This window comes from Nymphalis io, chromosome 1 (genome assembly GCF_905147045.1).
Source record: "Nymphalis io chromosome 1, ilAglIoxx1.1, whole genome shotgun sequence".
Taxonomy (NCBI): domain Eukaryota; kingdom Metazoa; phylum Arthropoda; class Insecta; order Lepidoptera; family Nymphalidae; genus Nymphalis; species Nymphalis io.
Genome location: NC_065888.1, coordinates 12,593,985 through 12,617,360, shown reverse-complemented (window position 1 = coordinate 12,617,360; position 23,376 = coordinate 12,593,985). Strand labels below are relative to the sequence as shown.

The following is a 23,376-nucleotide window of genomic DNA, read 5'->3' as shown; positions in this document are numbered from 1 at the left end:
CTGATGGTAAGTGGTCACCTACGCCCATAGAAAAGGCATTGCAAGAAATGTTAACCATCCCCTACATCACCAATGCGCCACCTTGGGATCTAAGATGCTATGTCCCCTGTGTTTGTAATTACACTGGCTCACTCACCCTTCAAACCGGAACACGACAATACCAACTACTGCTGTTTGCGGTACAATATCTGATGAGCGGGTGGTAGCTACCCAGACGAGCAGTAGTGAATTAGTATGATCGAACTATAAATCTATAAATCCGCACTTAAAACAACAGAAATAATCTGTAAATTGATGATGTTGATGATGAAATGCGATTTTATACTATTGTTGAAATTTAATTTATTTTAAATATTAATTAAAAAAATCCGCTAAATTTGTTGCGATTTGTATCGCAATTATATAAAAAAAAAAGTTAAAATAAAACCAAGTCATTACCTTATATAAAAATAGTATACATATATATGTATATAAAAATATATATGTATATTTATATATTAGATAATAAAATATATGTAACATGTCTTAGATATTACGTTATTCATTCTTTGATTACTTTCATTGAATTACGGAAATCGTATGCTTATATGAAGAGAGAAAGTAAGGGCCGTTGACATAAGGTTTATTAACACTATTTAAGAAAATGAAACCTTAAACGTAATATTTTAACCTTCGTATGTCTTTGTTCCACCAGAACCAAACTTTTCTTATACATAAGTTTCGTCAACCTTAGCAAAGTTATAAAATAATTGACACTCGATGCTCGTACTTGTGAAATCTTGAAAACCAATTTTACTACTATTGGGAAAGTGATGTAACTATCTGACATTTCACGATCGTGTTCTATGACGAGTTCGGAGTTTCATCTTGTGAGCGGAAGTTATTTTATGATCAGGGACGGATTTCATACTTGGTTGCCCTTGGTCGATGGAAGGTTGCCGCCCTCCTACTAGTTGTTTTTTTTAGTAAACGGAATCTTTAAACAGGTCTTTTTTTTGCGACATACCATAGACATATATTTTGGTTTCACAGAGTGGGCCGCCTTAGACCCGGGCCTACTCGGCCAAGAGGGAAATCCTCCCCTGATTATAATATAATCAGTTTACTTCATGGCACACTTTGGCTGATATAAAATTTATTAAGGAATAAAAAATTGTTATTTAAAATATTACATATTTTGCATTGTTAGGCAAATTCTTCGTCTAAAATTTTCGGAATATATAAGACGATTTCGGGTTTATGTTTTAAAACAAATTCATTTTAAACTGGTTACATTTTTGTCTAGATGGATTGCGATTGGACTTCCGGAATAGTTGCATTATGCAAATTGTAATTGTTTTACTCTATTTTTTTAAACTAATTAGGAAATTAATTGTAATTAAATAGAAACTAATTAATCAATGTCATAGTCAGTCGACCTCACAATGCGCTAATGAGTCAACTGGATAGCAATCAAGCATGGACCGTTTAGTATGTAGGAAATGGAATGGTATGCGCGGACCACGATACACATCAAGGAACGCGCGCCGCCTGCCCTTCTACGGACTATGGCGCATGGTGCCATAGAAGTCCTTCAAGAAATATGGCATTATTACAACTATACAACCTAAATTAGGTCTTATACCTTTGGTATAGTGACAGTTTTTATGTGTTAGATAAGACGTTTATTAGCTGACACATAAATATAGATGAATTGCATAAATGTTTTATTCACCAAGTCATTAGTTATTGTTTTTATTTATACTATTAATGTGGACTATATTAACATTATATATTTTTTTAAATCCTGTACAACTATAATATTGTCCTGTAAAATAATAAGTTCTGTCAAACGCACCGTTTAAAAAAACATCATCATCAGCGGTTCGTCAATATAACGATGAGATTAGTTTATAAAAAGCACTTCCAGCTATTTTCTTCTAATCATTTAGAAATCTAAAATGTGCACTTCTTCTTAAATTGTTCTGTATTGTAATTTTTGAGATTTTATAGTGTACTGGTTTTGAAGATTAATCAAACAAAGAAGACGACCTTCTCAAAATTTTATGGTATCAGTAAAATTCAATAAGTCTCCTGCTGTGCAAATTCACGCAAGCCTAGACTTTATATAAGATGATTTTAGTCAAGATGTAATAAGAAAATCCATGCTATGCCATAATTGGTTGAATTTTATTAGCTCACATCAACACGATATCACTATCTATGTTTATTGGACATATTAACGATGGAAAATTAAAGTATTGTTGAATTTATTCAAAAAATCATTTTTTTTATTTATTAAATAAAATTAATTTATTGTATATCAATATTGCGTTGTAATAAATAATTTAAAGCGAATATAAAATATACTGTACAATCAGTATTAACAGTAAAGTAACAGTATTTCAATTATTTTTATTGTTATTTCAAAAGAAACATGTTTGCATTACAATTAAAACAAGTAAAAACTTGGTAATGAATGGACGCCTTATTTGCTTCAATGTAATTGCGTGTGCGACGATTTCCTGTTGCAACGTACCCACACAAAAATATTTTGTACGTAGTTGAACACATTGTACAAAATTAAACAAATATACTTCACTTTTGAACCACGAATATGAGAACAATAAAAAAAATTATAACGTACTCTGAGTGACTTATACACACGACGGAAAAAACTACTTCAATTCAATACAGAAATTGCAGGCAAAGTTTTGACGGTATTATTTAACAATGACTAGAACAAATGGATACAAGTGCTGGCCCGTATATGTAAAGGTTAGCGAGTCTGATAAAGAGCCCTGTTCAAGCAGCGGAAATCCGTTGATAGACTACTGATAAAGCGATTTGACTATTGTTTTCTGTAGGATCTACGTAGGTTTGCGCTAAGATTCTTTGTACACTAAAAGCAAGAAAGTTCTGGAATCATTTGCAATAATTTGTTTGAATATAATTAAAGAAAGTAATGGCTTCGCTTATTGTTCTAGATCATATGTTTCCACATAATATAACAACAAATGCTAATGACATTAGAAATATGCAAGCCCGGACTAAGGCACTTTGAAATTATATTATTTTTGGTTGGATGGGGCTCCTAGGCCAGAGCATTGTGGGCCTAAGCATAAATTCGAGGTCGGAACCATGAATTCTATTGCAAGAGTATTTCTGAGGCACCCTTAGGTAAGCGGGTTCCGTTTTATACTGCATCAGTATCTGGTATGATTGTGGTCAAGCGTATTGTAAATAGTAAAATAAAGAGGAATTATATATAAAGCCTTAATTTTAATCTAACAATTCTAAAAAGAATACGACTTTCAGCGTGTTTTTTCGAAAGTTGGATTGAATTAAAAAATATATTAACTGTTGCTTCTCAATGTCGTACACGTTTTTCTATTACTAAACGTACATAACTTTAAATATATTATCCAATATATTCAAAACCATTCTTATTAGAAAATAAAACATCTATTATCCGTCTCGGCTGTTGTAAAACGTTAAAACAGCAAATTTATCTCTCTCAGTGTACCTCAAGCCTAAGATTCCATAGACAAAAGCATTGGTAATTAGCACCAAATCCGTCATGGTTTCCACTAACCGGTATTCGTCCTTATAAATTACGTTTCTTATGCAATACTTGAGGTCAACACTAGTACTGTCAGCAAAAAAAGTGTATTGTCTTTAAAACATGGGTGCTATGCTGTGAATTTCAATATAATTAATTAACTACTTCAACGATTGTTTTCTTTACTTTATCTTAATTACGATAAAATTCGTGGAGTTTTGATTTTAATATATATGCAAACTTATGTAATTAATATTAATAATACATGTTTTTTAAGTGTTTGGAAAGAGTACCTAACTGCAGAGTTCTTTTCGGTTGAATTTACATTCGATCGAATTTCAAATGCATTTTGTCAAATGATGAATAAAAAGTAGTAGAGCCTACTTGATTAAAGTGTATTTTGAGTTTGACTTCAAAGTCGCCTTGAATTTTTTTGATAGATCATTAAACAACATATTTTTTCACACAACATTATAATGCAGTTTTCTATCTTTATCGAAATACGTCTTTCAAAGCTGATATTATATAGCTAATGATGATGAGACATTGACTGGCATTTATTTATATAAATTGTAATATATATTTCCTCTCTAAGGTAAGTTGTATATATTTCATATTCTACACATAACTTTAACAGCTATTCAAATATAGAACAAACAAATAAATGCAAATCGAACTATATTTTACGGTTTAAAAACAACTATTATTTTTAAGACTTAGATCAATACCATCGAGAGCTACGTATCAGGTGGGTGGTCTATCAAATACCTTGGTTAATGGATATAACAATTTCAACACTATTTTTAATGTCGTAAGTATCATTTTAGCTTATCGATATAATACGTTCTATTCACATTTTATGTTTGTGACAACACGCAAATCATGATCGGCACTCGTCATCGGTACGATTTTGTAAAACAATTACAAAGTGCAGTAGGCGGTTTGGAATTCGGACACCGTTTACATTTATTAACTGTTGCCATTATAGATGAGTTATTAAATTGCCAAGCGAAATAATGGCATCGATTCTAATGTACGCATTCTTTATTTGATAGGGTTAGAAATATTGTCATCTCTTTCATATAATGCTGCCAAATAAGATTAGTTCTGGGACTTTGTTTGGAAGCATTTAACTAACTTTTTTTTTTGTTTTATTTTAGTTTACAGTACAGTAACAGCCTGTTAATGTCCCACTGCTGGGCTAAGGCCTCCTCTCCCTTTAGAGGCGAAGGTTTGGAGCTTATTCTACCACGCTGCTCCAATGCGGGTTGGTAGAATTTAGTTTATATAGTTACAAAAATGACATTATTAGAATGCGTTAAATATGAACGATGTTCCATAAAATTTATTATGTTGTACATTTTTTTCGGGACAATGTCTGAACATTTATACTTAATATTACATTTTGTTGTGCGATTACTATTGCGCGAACTATACTGCGAACTATTATATTTGACTTAAATATTTCTTTATATATTCCACTTCAATAGTCCTTTTACCCTATCATTAAACGACATGTTAAAACGTCCTTGACGAGATCTCGTCTCGACAGCCACTCGAACACGAGGGCTTTAAAAGCCTACCTGAAAACCCAGTCTAGTTAGATTAAAATAGAATACATTAAATGTATAATCAAATAAATTAATGTGTTACATGAATAACGTTACTGGTAAATTAGATCAATTATTATTTACCTAAAAGGGATACTCAAAATACCTAAAAGAGGTACATGCTAAGGCGGAAATGTTAATTTTGTAAATTATATATTTTTTGTTGTAAGAATTTAAATAAGCTTTTATATAAATATATATACATTGTTAAGTGTACATTTTACAAAACTATAAAATCTCCACCGACCTTTTGTTCGATCTTTTTGTGTATCTTTCAATTATTTTGATTAATGTGTCTGCCTGTTTTTATTTTTAGGCAGCTCTGCAATCGAAATTTCAGGTAAAATATTTTTTTTACTATTATTTTAACAAACAGGGTTTTATAACTTATACAAATTCGAGAAAGATTGCTAGTTCAAGAACATATGTTCACGAGTGTAAGGACGTGTAATTCCCTCCATGCATATTTGTGTCGCGTTACATAAGGCATTATTAATATTAATGCGGTTTACTATTAAATTATACAAGCGGATAATCTACTTCGAATACGGGAAGAATACGAATGAAACACGTGGGCCGCTAATTGAATATTGTAATGAGAAATCTAGAATTGCAATTAAACGCTTTATAAAGGATTTGACGGAGTGTCATTGCCAGCAGTTTTATTATGTAAAAAGCAATACGAAAAACTGGGTTATAATTTTTATAATAATTAGTCTGTCCCAGCTTCACACGGGGCATTATCCAGGATGAAAATTAACAAATATTAAATACACGCGTTTTATCATGTATACTATATATAGTAATTCTTTTTTTGACATGATATTTAAATTTATACATAAGCGAAGCTAAAAATAATTGTGGCAACGAACAAATATACTCATATAACCACGATCAGCTGACTTTGCGTATTTACATGATATTCAGGATATTACGGGAACTGAATGAAATTAACTCATCGTTAACTGACGCCGCTGTTAGTTGAGACGGGTCATATTAAACACGGGCAAGAGGTCATATCATGTGTCAAACGTCATTTCCTTTAACATTGAAAAGTTTAGTGTCTTATTTGCTATTTCTGCAAATGTAAATTAAAGTTACTCGTTGTAACTATAACAACAGTGATATAACAATAAAAACGATATTATAAAATAATAAATATTATGCTTAATTATATTATGCTTATTATATAATACAATATTAATAGTTAATAAGAAAGCATTGATTTAGTAGTTGAAGAAAGCGTGTTTTTCCATACAGAATAAATAAATTTAATTATATATACATGGTTTGCTATGTTCTGCATTTGAGGAAGAGTGTAGATATTGAAGATCTTTTTCCTGTATGAGAGCGCCTAGGGCGGGCGATCCAAATGGGCCACGCGATGGCAAGTGGTCACCACCGCCTATATATATATCCCCTACACTGACATTGCGGCACTAACCTACGGAATTTAATATATATCCAACGTTCTCGTAGTTACACTGGCTCACTAACTCTTCAAAGCAACACCTACAAACACTACAATTTAATCCTATAAAATGACATTCGATAGTACTTTTAAGAGTTTTCATGAATTGAGTATATATTTATATATATTTTAGTACTGTTAATATTGCGTTAATACGAATAAATTTATTTCATTTGAAATAATAAGATTTATAAATAAAAGTTTATTTAGATATTTACGAAGTTACGAAGGCGTTAAGATGTGCCAAATGGAACAGAATACATATATTGCACGTATCACCGTGTATACATGAGATAAAAATATAAGTTCAGATCGTGAATCAGATCGTGTATAAATTATGTTTTATATAAAAAAATACAAGGTAATTTCTTATGACGTTTCCGTCTATAATTACGTTGGTTCAAACTCGTACAAGTATCGCAGAGATTACACACTATGAAATCTCTGCGATACTTGTACGAGTTTGAATAGTGTGTTTATAATTTTATTTATCTCAGCTGTCGAGGAAAATATCGTCAGGCAGCATGAGCGTGGAATGTAATTTTGTCAAAATCAATCGTAGAATCTGTTCCAATACTGCTTCCCAAAAAAAAAGTAAGCTAGCCGGGACATTTACTGGCTACAGGGTACATTGTTTAGTGTTGATTATTGAGGAAGCCATATCACGAATAAATAATCAAAAAAATTTAAACAGCACAAAAACAACTCAACAATTATCGCAAACCCACAATCAGAATCAGACGTACACAAAAAATATAAACTATAAGCAACTCAAAGAATTTATATATAAATTCAAAAAACAAGTTAAATGAAAAGTAATTTAAGCTAAAAACGCACTGACAATGAATCATTATCATAAAAACATGAACCAATTATTTCTAAGTCAACTTTAAAACTTATTTAATGAAGGGCATTAATAAAACGGCATAAATTACAAATTATAGCAAAAATATTAAGCTAATTTCAATGTACATCGTACAAGGAAGACAGCCGTTGACCTGTTTACGTTGGATATAAGAATTTTTAATTGTACCTAAGCTTGTCGATTGCTAATCGTAGCGTGAAGAAATCGGACACGCAATGTTTAGAGAAAATTGGTGGAACGAAGTCTATATAGATTGAACTAGCAGAAGTAGTATATTGCATAGTAACACAAGGAGGGTTTCATTTAAAAATAAATTGATATTGCTGCTGATATTATATTAGAATAAATATTTAATTTAAAATAAGAACTCATGAACTTAATCGAATTTTTTAAATTATTTTCTTTTCTTTTATCTTTTATTTCAATTATCTTTCTTTGTGTACTATTAATAAAATAACTAATAACAATTAAAATTTGTATAGTATTTATATATTTGTATATATATAAGTAAGCAATAATTAAACTTCGCGATTTTCTGTTTTTTTTTTCATTCGCAAATATAATAAGGATTAAAATCGCATGGAGCTCGTATGACTGTTTCGTAGTATTCAGTTGAACTGCGAAAATTAATTTATTATTAAATGTTTTTTTTACAGTCGTTACACGCGAGATTGTTTGTATAATTTGGCGATCTATCCGAAAATATTAGATATAATTATTATCGAACGCACTGTCGTTCTTTTTACTTAGACGTTGTATTTTGTTTTTATATCATTTTATAATTATACTAATTAAAAAGAATACATTGTTTTTTGTATAATTTAGTTACAGATAAATTGTAAATGTATATCCTCGATGAGTATATTGAACAAAAAGTACAGTTTTTTCCAGAGAATATTTACATTATATAATTATATTATGAATTATGTAGTTATTATTAAAACAGAATTTTAAAAAAAGTTATTTATATCACACGAGTATAAGAAGCAAGGCTTATTACGCCTCAAGAAACAGAGAAACTCTTAGGAGCATGTGAGCACTGGAGATGACGAGTGTTCTCGGTAGAGCACTCGACAGCGGCTAAAATATACCGCGAGCCAAATGGGTCAGGGGGAGGATTCCGAATATCCAGGGTTGCTGGTATTGAAATTTCTGTTCGAAAGGTAGGATGGTTAGAAGCGGACGTGACTATTTTGTTTTAGGCTTTAAGCCAAGGTACAGCTAAAATATTTTCATTGAGATCGAAGAATAGAACCAGGTCCTATTTGTACCGAGTAATTAAATTTATATATTCAATACTATATTTGTTTTAACTAACCAAAAGTTTATTTTTAACGGCACTTGTTGTTTTTCCATATTGTACAAAACCCCTCGACGCGAGAGTTGGCTTTTTTTTCTTTAATGAAATAAAACTGGTTGGTTCTGATGTAAATGTTCTGCGTATAACTTAACAAATATTTTTATCGCCGGTTTTACGTAGTTTATGATTAACATGATCTGTGGCTTTTGATTACGAGTCAATAATCTTCATTATAATAATATTGTTTATTAGAATAATCGATTTTATTGTTACTCTTTATTTTTAGAGCCGAGATGATCATGGGTTCAAACCCAGACAGGCATCACTGAATCATCTCGTGCTTGCAGTGAAGTAAAACAACATGAGGAAACCTGCAATTGTCTTATTTACCGTGTAGTGGAATAAGCTCGAAACCTCCTCAAAAGGATACGTGGCCTTAGCCCAGCAGTTGGACATTTCAAAAGTAATTGTACTTAACGTAATTTAGAGGAGAATACTATAAAGGAAATACCACAGAATTTTCATGTTCTTAATTTGTGGTAGCACATCGTGACGAAGCCTGCTTGAAATTATTCTACATATAGTACCGGGTGGGCTGAAAGTCTTTCAAAAAACGCCTAAAATATACTTTTGATGATATCCCTAAGATTGTTCATGACAAATTTCAAGAGAACATAAGCGACACAACATAGACGACAAAGATATACATTATTTAACTACTGCAGCATGTTTATATCGCAATGGGAACAAAACTTAGCAAAACACTATTCATAAATAATTGCAATCTGTTATATCTGTATTTCTTTACACAATATGGCAACGTTAGTTATTACGTGAGATAAATAATCATTTAGAATTGTAAACAACATATTATTTAACATTTGAATAGAATTTTGTTGAGGAAATCTATTTATTATGGACAAATATGGCGATTGTTATATTCCGCATTCTACGGCTCATTGCGCTGATCCTTATTTGAGTTGACTTTAATCAGAAGCTCTTCTACTTGACTTGTGATTAGGAGAAGGGGCCGTGGTATGTATTGAGTTACTAAGTCTTAAAACAAGACCAACTGCTATATTTCTTTATTACAGTTTCTACTAGACGGTGCATCGACTGAATTGTCCTACATACATAGACAGCTAAAGTGAGAATATTTACCATTACTTGTCTGTTTGCGTATTAGCAAATATAAAATTAAAATTAAATTGGTGACGTCAACATAAAAATAAAAAGATTTCTAAGTTAAACTAAAATATAAAACCAGAATGATTGTCTGCAAAAAAATGATGAATCATATCTTATAATGTTTAGAGCGATGACTGTTTTCAGTTAATAGAAAGTGAAACAAATCATGAAACGTTCCAGCTGTGAGCAACAAGATGTCAGTAACAATGTATTCTGCTAAATTGCGCTATTTAAACACACATATTTAATAATAATAGATTTTTTTTAAGGTTTGTTTTGTATTAAAAAAACTTTCAATTGTTAATAATATTATAATTTGTTTGTTTGTTACGCTTTCCCGTTTTAACTATTCAAGCGATCACTATGAAGTTTTACGTGCACGTTATTAGGGGTACAGAAAAGGACATAATTCTACCTCACCCCCTCCTAACACGCGGACGAAACCACTGGCTTAAGCAAGATGTTTTTAATGATCGATGGTTGACGAGCCGGTTGGCGTGGTTGGTAGATACTTGCCTTTCACGCCGATTTACGTTCACGTTCACGTTCGATTCCCACCAAGAACAGACATTTGTATGCATGAACCTGTCTGTTTGTCCTGACTCTGGGTGTAATTATCTATATAAGCATGTATTTACAAAAGATAAGTAGTATATGTAGTATATCAGTTGTCTGGTTTCCATAGCACAAGCTTTGTACAAGCTTAATTTGGGATCAGATGGCCGTGTGTGTAAAATGTCCTAGGATATTATTATATTATTATTATAAAGATAACCGATTATATATTGCCGAGGAGTACCGGCTTAGAATAGTACTCCCCCAATCTCATCCCGTGGGTGTCGTAAGAGGCGACTGAGGGACGGGGAAAAGGGGGGATGGGCAGCAGCGTCCCCCCTCCCATAAACATCTTACCCCCTACTGCGCTCGCCAACACGCCTGCCCAGCGCGGCGAGTATGGGCAAACCACCTCCCTAAATGGCAGATGCGCCCAAAAAAGGCCCCCAGTTACCGGCAAGCCCGCTAGGCCCGACCAAGGTAGCGGTCGCGGTATCGGCAGGGCAGGGGGTGCTAAGAATCACCGGTTCACGGCAGGCTACCGTATAAAACGACTGAAAATGGCAACGTATAATGGACGCTCGATGAGGCTGGACCATCACCTCGCCGAATTAGAAGTAGAGTTAAGTCATATAAACTGGCATATACTGGGGTTATCTGAAGTCCGAAGACAGGGGGAGGACACGATAACTCTAGAGTCCGGTAACTTACTCTACTTCCGCGAAGGTGATAACCTCTCCCAGGGTGGTGTCGGTTTTCTAGTCAAAAAGGATCTCATTAGCAGCATTGTGGAAATCAGTAGTGTGTCGAACCGGGTAGCGTACCTTGTCCTAAAACTTTCCGACAGGTACTCCCTGAAGGTTGTACAGGTATATGCGCCAACTTCGACATACTCTGATGATGTGGTCGAAGCGATGTACGAGGACATCGCAAAGGCCCTCAACGACACCTCGAGGGCCCACTACAATGTTGTTATGGGAGACTTTAATGCTAAAGTGGGAGTACAAGATAGCGGTGAATCGAAAGTCGGACCTTACGGCTTGGGCTGCAGAAATCACAGGGGGCAAATGCTGGTAAACTTCCTCGAAGCGCAGGGGCTTTTTTTGATGAATTCTTTCTTTCAAAAGAAGCCTCAGAGGAGGTGGACCTGGCGAAGCCCCGATAACGTGACAAGGAACGAGATAGACTTTATCATCTCGAATAAAAGGCACATATTTAGAGATGTTTCAGTGATCAACAGGTTTAATACCGGAAGTGATCACCGCTTGGTTCGAGGCACTCTAAATATCAACTTAAAAGCCGAAAGATCGAGAATGATGAGGTCTACTCTCCGACCTACCATGCTCCAAGCTGCTCAAGGCTCCGAAAAGTTCCAAATGGAACTTCAAAATCAATTCACCGCGTTGGAAACCATAAGCAGCATTGATGAGAGAACCGACACGCTGGTCAAAATACTGCAAAACACATCCCGCAAGTGTTTTCCGCCACAGAGAAGAGACAACGCACCAAAACTCTCTGCTGAGACACTCGAGCTCATGAGAAAACGACGAGAACTACCATCGTTTTTGTCAGATAAGGCCTTAAACCGAACAATAAAAACGCTGACGCGACGCGATCTCCGACGCTCCAATACCCGTGCCATCAAGGCTGCGATTGAGCAAAATCGGGGATCGAAAGTGTTCGCTCGCAAGTTTGGGAGGCCGCGTCTGACAAAACTTAAAACTGAAAATGGTGGGGTCGTTACCTCTAGGCCTGAGATTATCGGAGAAGTAGAGAGGTTTTATGGGCAGTTGTTCTCTTCAAGATCGGATAAACCCATGGGAATCAGTATTGATGACCAGCGCGCCCCTCTTATGCGCCATTACTCCGAGGAGCTCCCGGTCGTTGACCAAGGAGAGATTAGGGCGGCTCTAGAACAGCTTAAAAACAACAAATCTCCGGGAGATGACGGAATCACAACAGAGTTGCTTAAGGCAGGCGGGACTCCGGTCCTGAAAGAGCTAGCAAGCCTCTTTAATTCCGTCATCCAACATGGCAAGACCCCGGAAACGTGGAGCGGGAGTGAGGTGGTACTGTTTTTCAAGAAAGGTGATAAAACCCTCTTGAAAAACTACAGACCAATCTCCCTCCTGAGTCACGTGTATAAGCTGTTCTCAAGAGTCGTCACGAACCGTCTCGCCAGACGACTTGACGAGTTCCAGCCCCCAGAGCAAGCCGGCTTTCGATCAGGCTACAGCACCGTGGACCACATCCATACTGTTCGGCAGATTGTGCAGAAGACCGAAGAGTACAATCAGCCGCTGTGTATGGCATTTGTGGACTACGAGAAAGCCTTCGACTCCATCGAAACCTGGGCAGTGCTCGACTCATTGCAGAGATGTCATATCGATTGGAGATATATCGAGGTACTGAGATGTCTGTACAACGCCGCTACAATGACTGTCCACATCCAGGACTGTAAGACGAAGGCGATCCAATTGCGCAGAGGGGTGAGACAGGGGGATGTAATATCCCCGAAACTGTTCACCAACGCGTTGGAAGACGTTTTCAAAACGCTGGATTGGACTAGGTATGGAGTCAATGTAAACGGCGAGTACATCTCACACCTTCGATTTGCCGACGATATCGTCATCATAGCAGAGTCGCTGGAACAACTCACCGAAATGCTGCGTAGCCTAGGCGAGTCTTCCCGGTGTGTCGGTCTCGGCATGAACTTGGACAAGACCAAGGTCATGTTCAATAGGCATGTCGTGCCGGGACCGATATACGTCGAGGGCAAACCTCTCGAAGTTGTTAGTGAATATACCTACCTAGGACAGATTATACAAATCGGTAGGAACAACTTCGAGAAGGAAGCCGATCGAAGAATTCGCTTGGGATGGGCAGCATTTGGCAACCTTCGTCAAGTCCTCAAGTCGTCTATACCGCAATGTTTGAAGACGAAAGTCTTCAACCAATGCGTCTTACCTGCCATGACATATGGTGCCGAAACGTGGACACTAACTGCGGGACTAGTCCACAAATTCAAAGTCGCTCAGCGTGCTATGGAGCGAGCTATGCTCGGAGTATCTTTGAAGGATAAGATCAGAAATGAGATTATCCGGAAAAGAACCGGAGTCACCGACATAGCTTGCAAAATTAGCAGGCTGAAGTGGCAGTGGGCTGGTCACGTATGTCGTAGGACCGATGGCCGTTGGAGCAGACGAGTCCTAGAGTGGAGACCGCGAATCGGCAAGCGCAGCGTAGGGCGCCCTCCAGCCAGGTGGACCGACGACCTTAAGAAGGTGGCGGGCACCAACTGGATGCGGAAGGCGGAGGACAGGGAGCTTTGGCGCACCTTGGGAGAGGCCTATGTTCAGCAGTGGACAACGATTGGCTGTTGATTGAAAGATAACAGATTTCGAATGACACGTTTCTCAAATTGATAATAAATTTAACTTGATTAAGTCAAGTATAAAAGATTTTGAATATTTTCTGAAACAGCTGACCTATTCCTTCCCTTCCGAGTTCGTACTTGACCAGCTGTTATGATCATCGAAGCGGCACTAGTACGGCTTCACAATATCTTGCACCTCATATTTATTCATTAGACCAAGTAAATTTCCGTAAAGCGTTCGATTCTGTACACTGTCATTTAAATGTGCAATACCAGGTATGTGAACAAAATTAGAGATATATATAAGGCGTACTTTATTTATGTTTTACGTTTATACCGGCGTCACGACTTCAATAATGAGACTGCAACGTAAGTAACTATTTACCTAAATGTGACTACGTTGCAGGAGTCATATTTAGGTCAAAATAATCTTTCGATCTTTAACCAAAGCTTTTTGAGTCAAGATGGCCCAAATTGAACACGTGAATCGTAACCCAAGATTGGCGTTCAAATCCGAGCAAGCGTCAATAAATTTTCATGAGCTTAATTTGTGTTTATAATTTATCATGTGTATTCAGCAACTCACGTTGGAATGGCGTTTTGAAAAAGCTCCAAGACTTCTCCTCATAAGAAAGCCTTAGCTCAACAGTGGGACAGGCTGCAAACAGTCGTGGTTTTATTTTTTTTAAATAATTTTGTTGGAATAGTTTTTAATTTAATTATTTCTATTGTAGTCATAAACAAAAATTAAACATATACGTTACATGTTACAAGAATATCAGAAAATTTTTCACTTACATATAGTATAAAGAAAAAAAAAGACTCGTGGAAATAATATAAGGAAAAATGCATTTCTTATTTCGCATTCGTGTCAACGTTTTCCACTGACAATAAATTTCAATTATAATGCAATCAATTCAACTCGTGAATAAATGTTTGTTAAATAGTGCACCAGCCTTCACGGTATTTTAATATATCGGCTGTAACATTATACTTTGGCCCTTTACGATTGTGAATTGCGAAAAACTTATTACTTACTAGTAATACCATTACATTTGTACTATAGATGTTTCAATTTGTAGGCGTTCATTTATAATAGTACAGAACAGTACAGTAACAGCCTGTTAATGTCCCACTGTTGGGCTAAGGCCTCCTCTCCCTTTTGAGGAGAAGGTTTGGACCTTATTCCACCACGCTGCTCCAATGCGTGTTGGTAGAATACACATGTGACAGAATTTCAATGTAATTAGACACATGCAGGTTTCCTCGCGATGTTTTCCTTCACCGTCAAGCACGCGACGAATTACAAACACAAATTAAGCACATGAAGATTCAGTGGTGCTTGCCCGGGATTGAACCCACGATCATCAGTTAAGATTCATGCGTCCTAACCACTAGGCCATGTCGGCTTATCATTACGTTTCATGATTGCTTCAATTACTATTTATAATATTAATTGAAGCAAATTATTGCTTAGTAAGACTACCGTTAAAAGTATTTGCAAATTCATTTAACCATAACTACGGTTCTACAACCCCATACAGCATAATAGCAGGTGAGCAACCGCATAGGTTTAATTACGACGCCGGTTGCGTGTCTCGACCCGACAATACGACTGTGGGGCTGTATCATAACGAACATGAATATTGTTCCAAGTTGGCAGTTTTCTGAATATTTAAATGATTAATATAGTAAGAGCCTGTAAATATACAACTGCTAGGCAAATGTTTTTCTTCTTTTCGAAAATAAATTTTGAAACTTATTCCATCCAGTGTTCCAATTCGAGTCCATTTAATTATTTATTTATTTAATAATCCAACAGTTAACGTACACCTTATTGTATTAAGTATTATGTGACATATAACTAAAACCGAAATAGGATTAAACACTTAGCTTAAACATATATTAATCTAATGAATGTGATAGAGTTAGCCTCTTAACACGAGCAGGTTTCCTCAGAATGTTGTCCTTCACCGCCGAGCACGAGATGAATTATACACAGAAATTAAGCACCCGATAACTCAGTGGTGCTTGCCATCATAATCATAAGCAACATTCACGTGTTCTAGCTACTGCGCCATATCGGTTTTTTTTCGTTTAATTCAATTTGAGCTGGTAATCATTACAGCGTAAGTATAGCAAGTCTGTATCAGTCGAACCAGTAAAAGGTCGTCACTCGAGAGGCGAGATGATTTAAGACACAATTTACGCCTCCCACACCGTATTTGTGAGAACATTGTGCCAATTTTTAACTATTCAACTTCAATCATGTAACTATTCCTTGAAATTCATGAATGATTGCTCATTGCCTTGTAAATAAAATAATATAAGTAATTCATAAATAAAAGTCAATTCTCATAAAAATCTTTTTGTTAACCTTTTTAACCTACATATATTATTGTTAATTATTTAATATCCTGGGATTCACACACGGCCATCTGATCCCAAGCTAAGCAAAGCTATATATGGAAACCAGACAACTGATATAATACACATACTACTTTTCTTTTTGTAAATACATACTTATATAGATAATTACACACATACTCAGGACAAACATACATGTTTATGCACACAAATGTCTGTCCTGGGTGAGAATCGAACCCACAACCTTCGGCGTGAAAGGCAAATATCTACCAACCACGCCAACCGGTCCGTTAAATATGTATAAGCAGCACAAAAAACAACTAATTATATAAATTGTATTAACACAAATAAATATTAATTGTAATCACAAAACTTATTTTCCTGGTATCATAATGTATTTATAATGTTAATTATTAATAACTTAAGAAGTCGCTAGTTATATGCATAGAAGGCGTGTGAGTTGTGACGCATCTATAACTCACCTGTCCATAAGCAAGAACAGTTGCATTGTATCCATCAAGAGCTGCCTCCACGAGTTTCCTGACACAGGTGTCATACAGCTGCTGCTGGTCGGCCGTGGGCTCGAAGGCGTAGTCGAAGGTGAACGCGCGCTCGGAGCCAAGCGCCACGCCGCCCTCGCCGGCCGAGCCACCCGCACGTGCACACACACCGCATCCATCGACCACTTCCGCTGGCGTTTGTGGACGGATTCTGTAACGATTTATAGCTTTCAATTAATTTTGTCGACGCTGTCTTATGTAACTCTGTTATTACGCTCACGGAACCACGCCTATGTATAAAATATTTTTGATAAAATCAATCATTATTTTGGTTTATAAAAATATAACAAAGTGCACTTATATATACTGTGTACATATTGTGCTATAATGCAACACAAGTGCACTATCGCCTGCAAAGTCAGCTACTCTCCCAATTTAGTTCCGTATAAATACGAGTCTATACTACTGGAAGTCAATATAAGAAATATCAGGAAGCGTAGGATATATGGAGAATACATTACAAATTAATTGAATTTGTAAAGAAAAACATTTATTTCTTATTACTATAAAGGCTGAGTAAATAAATAAATGACAAAATTATATTTAATTGATACATAAGTAACTCGTTTGTTCGAGAGAAAATAATACATTTATCGAGAGAACGCTATAAATAAAGAAAAGGTGTTTATAGAGCGTTAAGGTTGTAAAGGGCATGACATTTATACTTTAAACTTTTTAATACCCGTTGCAGGCGTCAGTATCTTCGATACCGCAATCATTATTAAGAATATATAGTAGAGCTCTGTTAAATTATGCTATGTAATGCTTTATAATATTATTTTAAAGCGTTTGTAGTGTGGATGTAGTTGAGTTTTAATTAATAAATTAGTCAGGACGGCAGCTTGGATACCTTCCCAATCATCTAAAAATTCTATGACAAGTTTATCCATCAAATAGATGAAGGAGCTGATGGATACCCTTAACACAACAAGAACCTTTTGTCTCATAGTTGAACGTTTGATCGTTATTATTGTGGTGCTCCGTAGTAGTTAAAAATAGAGATAGGCCTTCAAGAATATAAAGTATACACACCGACTGCAAATGATCGACTACGAAATAGATGGTTATGTGTAAATAAAAGAGGACTTCTGACGCAATCGATGTGATCTCCAGATAGCATTAAAAGTGACTTGTATTTTTGAATATTTATAATATTTCTACGTAATAGAAAGTTTCATCAGATATTATAGCGCAAAACAGCAGTTCTTGGTATTGTTGTGTTCCGGTTTAAAGGGTGAGTGAGCCAGTGTAATTACAGGCACAAGGGACATAACATCTTAGTTCCCAAGGTTAGTGACACATTGGTGATGTAAGCGATGGTTAACATTTCTTACAATACCAATGTCTATGGGCGTTAGTGACCACTTACCATCAGGTGATGATGATGGTAAGCCGCTGCCTTCCTATTCTATATAAAAAAAAAGTTTACTTTATTCAAGTTCTGACTCGAATATATTATAATGTTTACGGTATATACTCGTAATTTGGTGAATTTCATTTTCGTAAAAGAAATAAAAAAAATGATTTACAAAACAAAAATACGTTTTAATAATAATACTTTTTATATCTAGGTTACTAAAAAAATTACATAGTTGACAACTTATATATCAAACTATTAATAGAATAAAGCTTCAAGTTATTCGTCGACTCACGCAACATAAATACGCAATACTGAGAATTACAGTAAAACCTATCGAGAAACTGCAGTAAATCATCAACCGACATGCTATTATTTAACTTAAAACCCATAATTCAATCTATAATGCAGCCGGAAGCGCAATGCTCGCCGCGCAGTCTGGGAATAGCGAGGGATGCGTGTACGCATCTCGCATTTATAAGGACATGTTCACAATCGCACGACGCGATCTTATATAAATGAAAATAATCTTTCAAAGTATCCTTTAAGCTTAACGTACAACATTATCTCAAAACAAATTCGAATTACTTTAAAATTTTATATATATATAAATATTCGAAATTGGAATTAGAACTTTTGATTGTTTTAAGTTTCAGACGTTACGTCTCGTTTGCCAAGTATAGTTGTAAATACATTATATATGTAAACTTATTATGCACAACCAAAATGAGCGTCGTACACATCAAACATTTATTTCTATACGTATACGGAATTCGGATTAGACACACTCTGTAACAGGCCCTTCCGAATTGAATCGAACGGATGCGACACACATAAATGGTCACATGATGTGTTTGCTAACAAGTTCCCGAAATATATTCCAAACGCAGGGTGAATAACCTAGCCTAATTATTTTTTTATTTTTATATTTCATCGAAAGTGAATAGTATTGAAAATGTTGTTTTTACATGTGAATTACATAAAAAATACACGTTAAAGAAATTTTTAAGTGTATGTTTATTTTTAATTTCGAGTGAGATTTCATATCTTGAAGAATGCTATTATTTGAACAACTTGAATTTTATGTCAATTGTATATAATTGAACTATATTTTTAAATTATAACTTGATCAGTAGTATAATTACGATATGATAAAATTCCTATTTCGATAAGTATTTCTTAGAAGTTGAAACAATTAAGTCAATGCAGAGAAAACAATAATACACGTAAACAAAAAAAAGGAAAAAAAAAATCTGTTTCAATTTCTAATCAACGGTTTACATGAATGTTAGCTATTAGACTCACTGATAATTTACGTTCACGGGTCTTTACGCAATCGACCCCACAACGTTAAAAGTTAAGTCAAAAGTTAAACATAAAGTAATTATGAATACATTTTAAGAGTCGTGTATGCGAGTTACACTGCAATGTTTTTGTTTATATTTGCTTGTTTTTAGACGCAGAGGCTATTGACTGCACGTACGACGGTTACACAATGGGGTAGGCGAACAATCGAAGATGGCCGCCGCACGCGATACTTAAGCTTGGATAAATATAATATGTCGTATTTAAATAACACCTGAAGAACGATCCTGAATACTGAATGTAGCAGTTTTATTGCAGTCAGCGTCAAGCTTCGATTAAGTTTTTACGTAACAGCAAATTATAAGTAAATATGAATTTCTTTGATACAGAGGAGGTGTACCGCTAATATTTCGATTTAATTTTAAATTAATCGTCATCATCCATATCTGTACTAATATTATAGAGGTCAGATTTGTTTGTTATCGATAAACTTCCAAACTACTAAAACGATTTTAATAATTCTTTCACCATTAAAAAGCTACTTTCAGTAATAATATGATTTAAGATGCTGATACATAAGCTGAAATAATGGTATTTGTAAAGCAAGCCAGAAAAAAGCGCTGTAATCAAGCTCTATAATTCAAGCTTATGTATATAGATATTATAATATAGATTTCTTTATTAATTATAGATTACTTAATATATATTTAACGCTGAACAGCTCAACCGTTAAGCAAATATATATTATTTTAGAAGTTGAAAAGGGTCACGTTCAAATAGCAAGTCTACATCCAGTGACCTACAAAGAACTACTAGACAAAGTGTATCAGGAAGACGTTGAAATATGCTTTACTTCTACAGCTACGGCGGTATAATAATTAATTATAATATAAATGGAAATAAGAAAGAAAGAGGCAATTACCGTCCGTATCCAATTTTATTATGTATATTTTATTCGCACATTATTATTTTTTTGTCATAACTATAATTTCACATTAGTAGTAGAAAAGTAATTTATTAAAACATTATTTTTTCTTTACTTTCGATTACGTATGTTAGCTCTCTTTTAAATTATGAAAATCATCTAAGCAATTCGAAACTTAAATTCATCATTTTATACGAGTAATTTTTTGCAAACGCGTCATTAAATAAACAAAGAACTAAAACTACTACTTCTACTTTGTCTAGTAGTACTTTGTAGAAGGTCACTATGAATGTAGACTTCCTATTTGAAAGTGACCCTTTTCATCTTCTAAAATAATAATACCTTGTTAATAAAACTATATACCGAAAGAAACTAGTCAAACCAATACTAACGTGTATACTTTATGAAGCGTACAGACCACGTACAAACAGACGTTGCTTTTTTGAGCTAATAACTGTGCTCTATATTTCTCGTACGTGATACCATTTCCTTAATTAACCTCAACCTAAAAATTGTTGACATATTAAAAAATGGAGAATTTTTAGCAAGTCATTGAAAGTGTAACAGTATATGCCTTTGTTGATCCGGCTTTTACAGGAAAAGGATCAAAAGGCAAAGTCATCATCATTAGCCGTGTGATTGGCTGGAAATGTATAATGCGGGTAAATATAATGAGATGACAAAACTGAGGCAAATCAATCACCTCGTACGTTATCAAAGAATTAATAGTATAATTTCTTTGTTCGAATTATATTATTTGAATAAAATAAGTCTTATGAAAGACATAAGTTGTAGTTTCAAAATCATTCGCATTTATTCTTTTAAATGATATCTAGAGTCAGGACATTAAAACTTTTTGGGTTATTTTCAAAATATTTGGAATTTGGGAGAGTTTCTATATTTTAGCAGTGGCTAGACCCACTCTCTCTAACGACTTTTATTCAGACTGCAGGTTTATTAAATAAAGACTTATTGGTCTTACGAAATTTACGAAATTTGCCAATATCGAAAAAAGCTATTCGAGAAAAGGTTAAATGTGACCAAATATTTCGCACGTACCTACGTAATATGTGCCTTACATAATAATTTATTAACATTAGCGACCATGTTAAGGCTTATTATAAATGTTAGAACTGTTAAGGCTAAATGGAACTAGCGTGGGCGATATCTAAATATTTTGCTCTTCGCCCACAACGCTTTTGTACGTGGGCTTGTTACTACAGCCTCGTGCTCGCCTCTTACTGAGAACTGATATGAATGAATCGAGTGCAAATGTAGCAAGGTCTTAATGAATATAAATTGGTGTATTATGTTATTATAATATTGGACGAAATTTTATTTTCAAAGTCAGACAAAGCCTTTTATAAATACAACATTCCAAAAGTTCTATTAAAGTTTATAGTCTTCGTGTACACGATATAATTTCTGAATAAGCTATTATATAGAAACAATAGTGTTAAAGTTAAAAGACAGCTTTCAGTTAATATAAAGCGTTAGATGTATGCAATATGTACAATAATTGTTTCTTTATTGTCATGAATCTCATTGTTTGTAAATGATAAAAAAATTGCCTACACCTATGACAAAAAGAAACTTAGCATAAGAAGGAAAAAAATGTCGCAAGAAAACCTTGACAAATGCGGCCTCTCGACGTCGGTCGTTTGGATTTAATCGCGTGAAAATGAGTGGGTACTCCGGGGTTTAAAATGTTAGGTTTTTCCGGCTAATAAAACCTTACAGACGGCGCCGTATCGGGGAAACTAGTTCCAGGAATGGAGGGAGCGATCCATTATTATTTAATTCTTGACAATGTTTATAAAAACGCTAATTAGAGAAACTAATTATTTTATAACGATCAAATAACTTGTGCTGATAAGAAACTAGAAACATATAAAACATTTCGAAGAATTAGTTGGTAACAGTTTTATTTATTTTCTCGAAATTACGAAAATAATTTTAAATTTATTCTTAGTAAAATATTGCCAGCTAATAAAAGCCAGTTAAACTTAATGCAATTAAATAATTTAATCTACTCGTAAAGAAGCTGAATGATTCTTTAACCTTAATAAGCAGGTTTAACTTGCATAATCGTACAAGAACCTTTACTTTACCTACCTTAAGTCAGAGTTTGTTGCAATACATTTTCTACTAAATTCATTATGCTTATGCAATATTACTATGATAATTAAGAAGCTTATATTATTTGAATCGAATTGAAGTTGAAGCCTACGCTGGTTTTTTATTCAAAATGAGATTCGTAACTTACTTCATGATATCTTACATATACTCAGATAGATGAAAAACTTTTCCATCTATCTGAAGTGGCAGTAAGCCTGCATTACACATTGATGGTTGTTGGTAGAGTTTGGTGTGGACTAAACCATAACATGTAAGTAAATTACACCGTACCGTACCGTAACCGTAACAGCCTGTAAATGTCCCACTGCTGGGTTAAAGGCCTCCTCTCCTCTTTTTGAGGAGAAGGTTTGGAGCTTATTCCACCACGCTGCTCCAATTCGGGTTGGTAGAATTCACATGTGGCAGAATTTCAGTGAAATTAGACACATGCAGGTTTCCTCACGATGTTTTCCTTCACCGAAAAGCACGAGATGAATTATAATCACAAATTAAGCACATGAAAATTCAGTGGTGCTTGCCCGGGTTTGAACCCACGATCATCGGTTAAGATTCACCACCACCACCACAGGGCCATCTCGGCTTTAAATTACACCAGGAATCCTATTTAAAAAATCTGAATTTGACTTAAAACATTTCAGAATTCACAATCATTATAAAAAATATTTAACCAGTTTTATCTAAATTAGTATACTTAGTGACTCCCTTACCTTGGACTCTCAGTTCTATATTATATCTAATAACTAAGTTTTAATTTGGTACATATTAATAAAAAAAACATTCAGCACATTTTTCTGATATTCTCGCATCAATCAACTTG

General features: G+C 34.7%; 1 protein-coding gene across 1 annotated transcript in view; it reads right to left on the bottom strand.

The window, feature by feature from the left end:
- The window catches only part of LOC126769867 (kinesin-like protein KIF21A), a 63,256-nt gene that overhangs the window by 26,044 nt on the left and 13,836 nt on the right, over positions 1-23,376 (bottom strand). Inside the window, exon 3 of the mRNA XM_050488807.1 lies at positions 16,756-16,984. Coding sequence (XP_050344764.1) covers positions 16,756-16,984 — 229 coding nt within the window. The remainder of the gene's footprint in view (positions 1-16,755; positions 16,985-23,376) is intronic.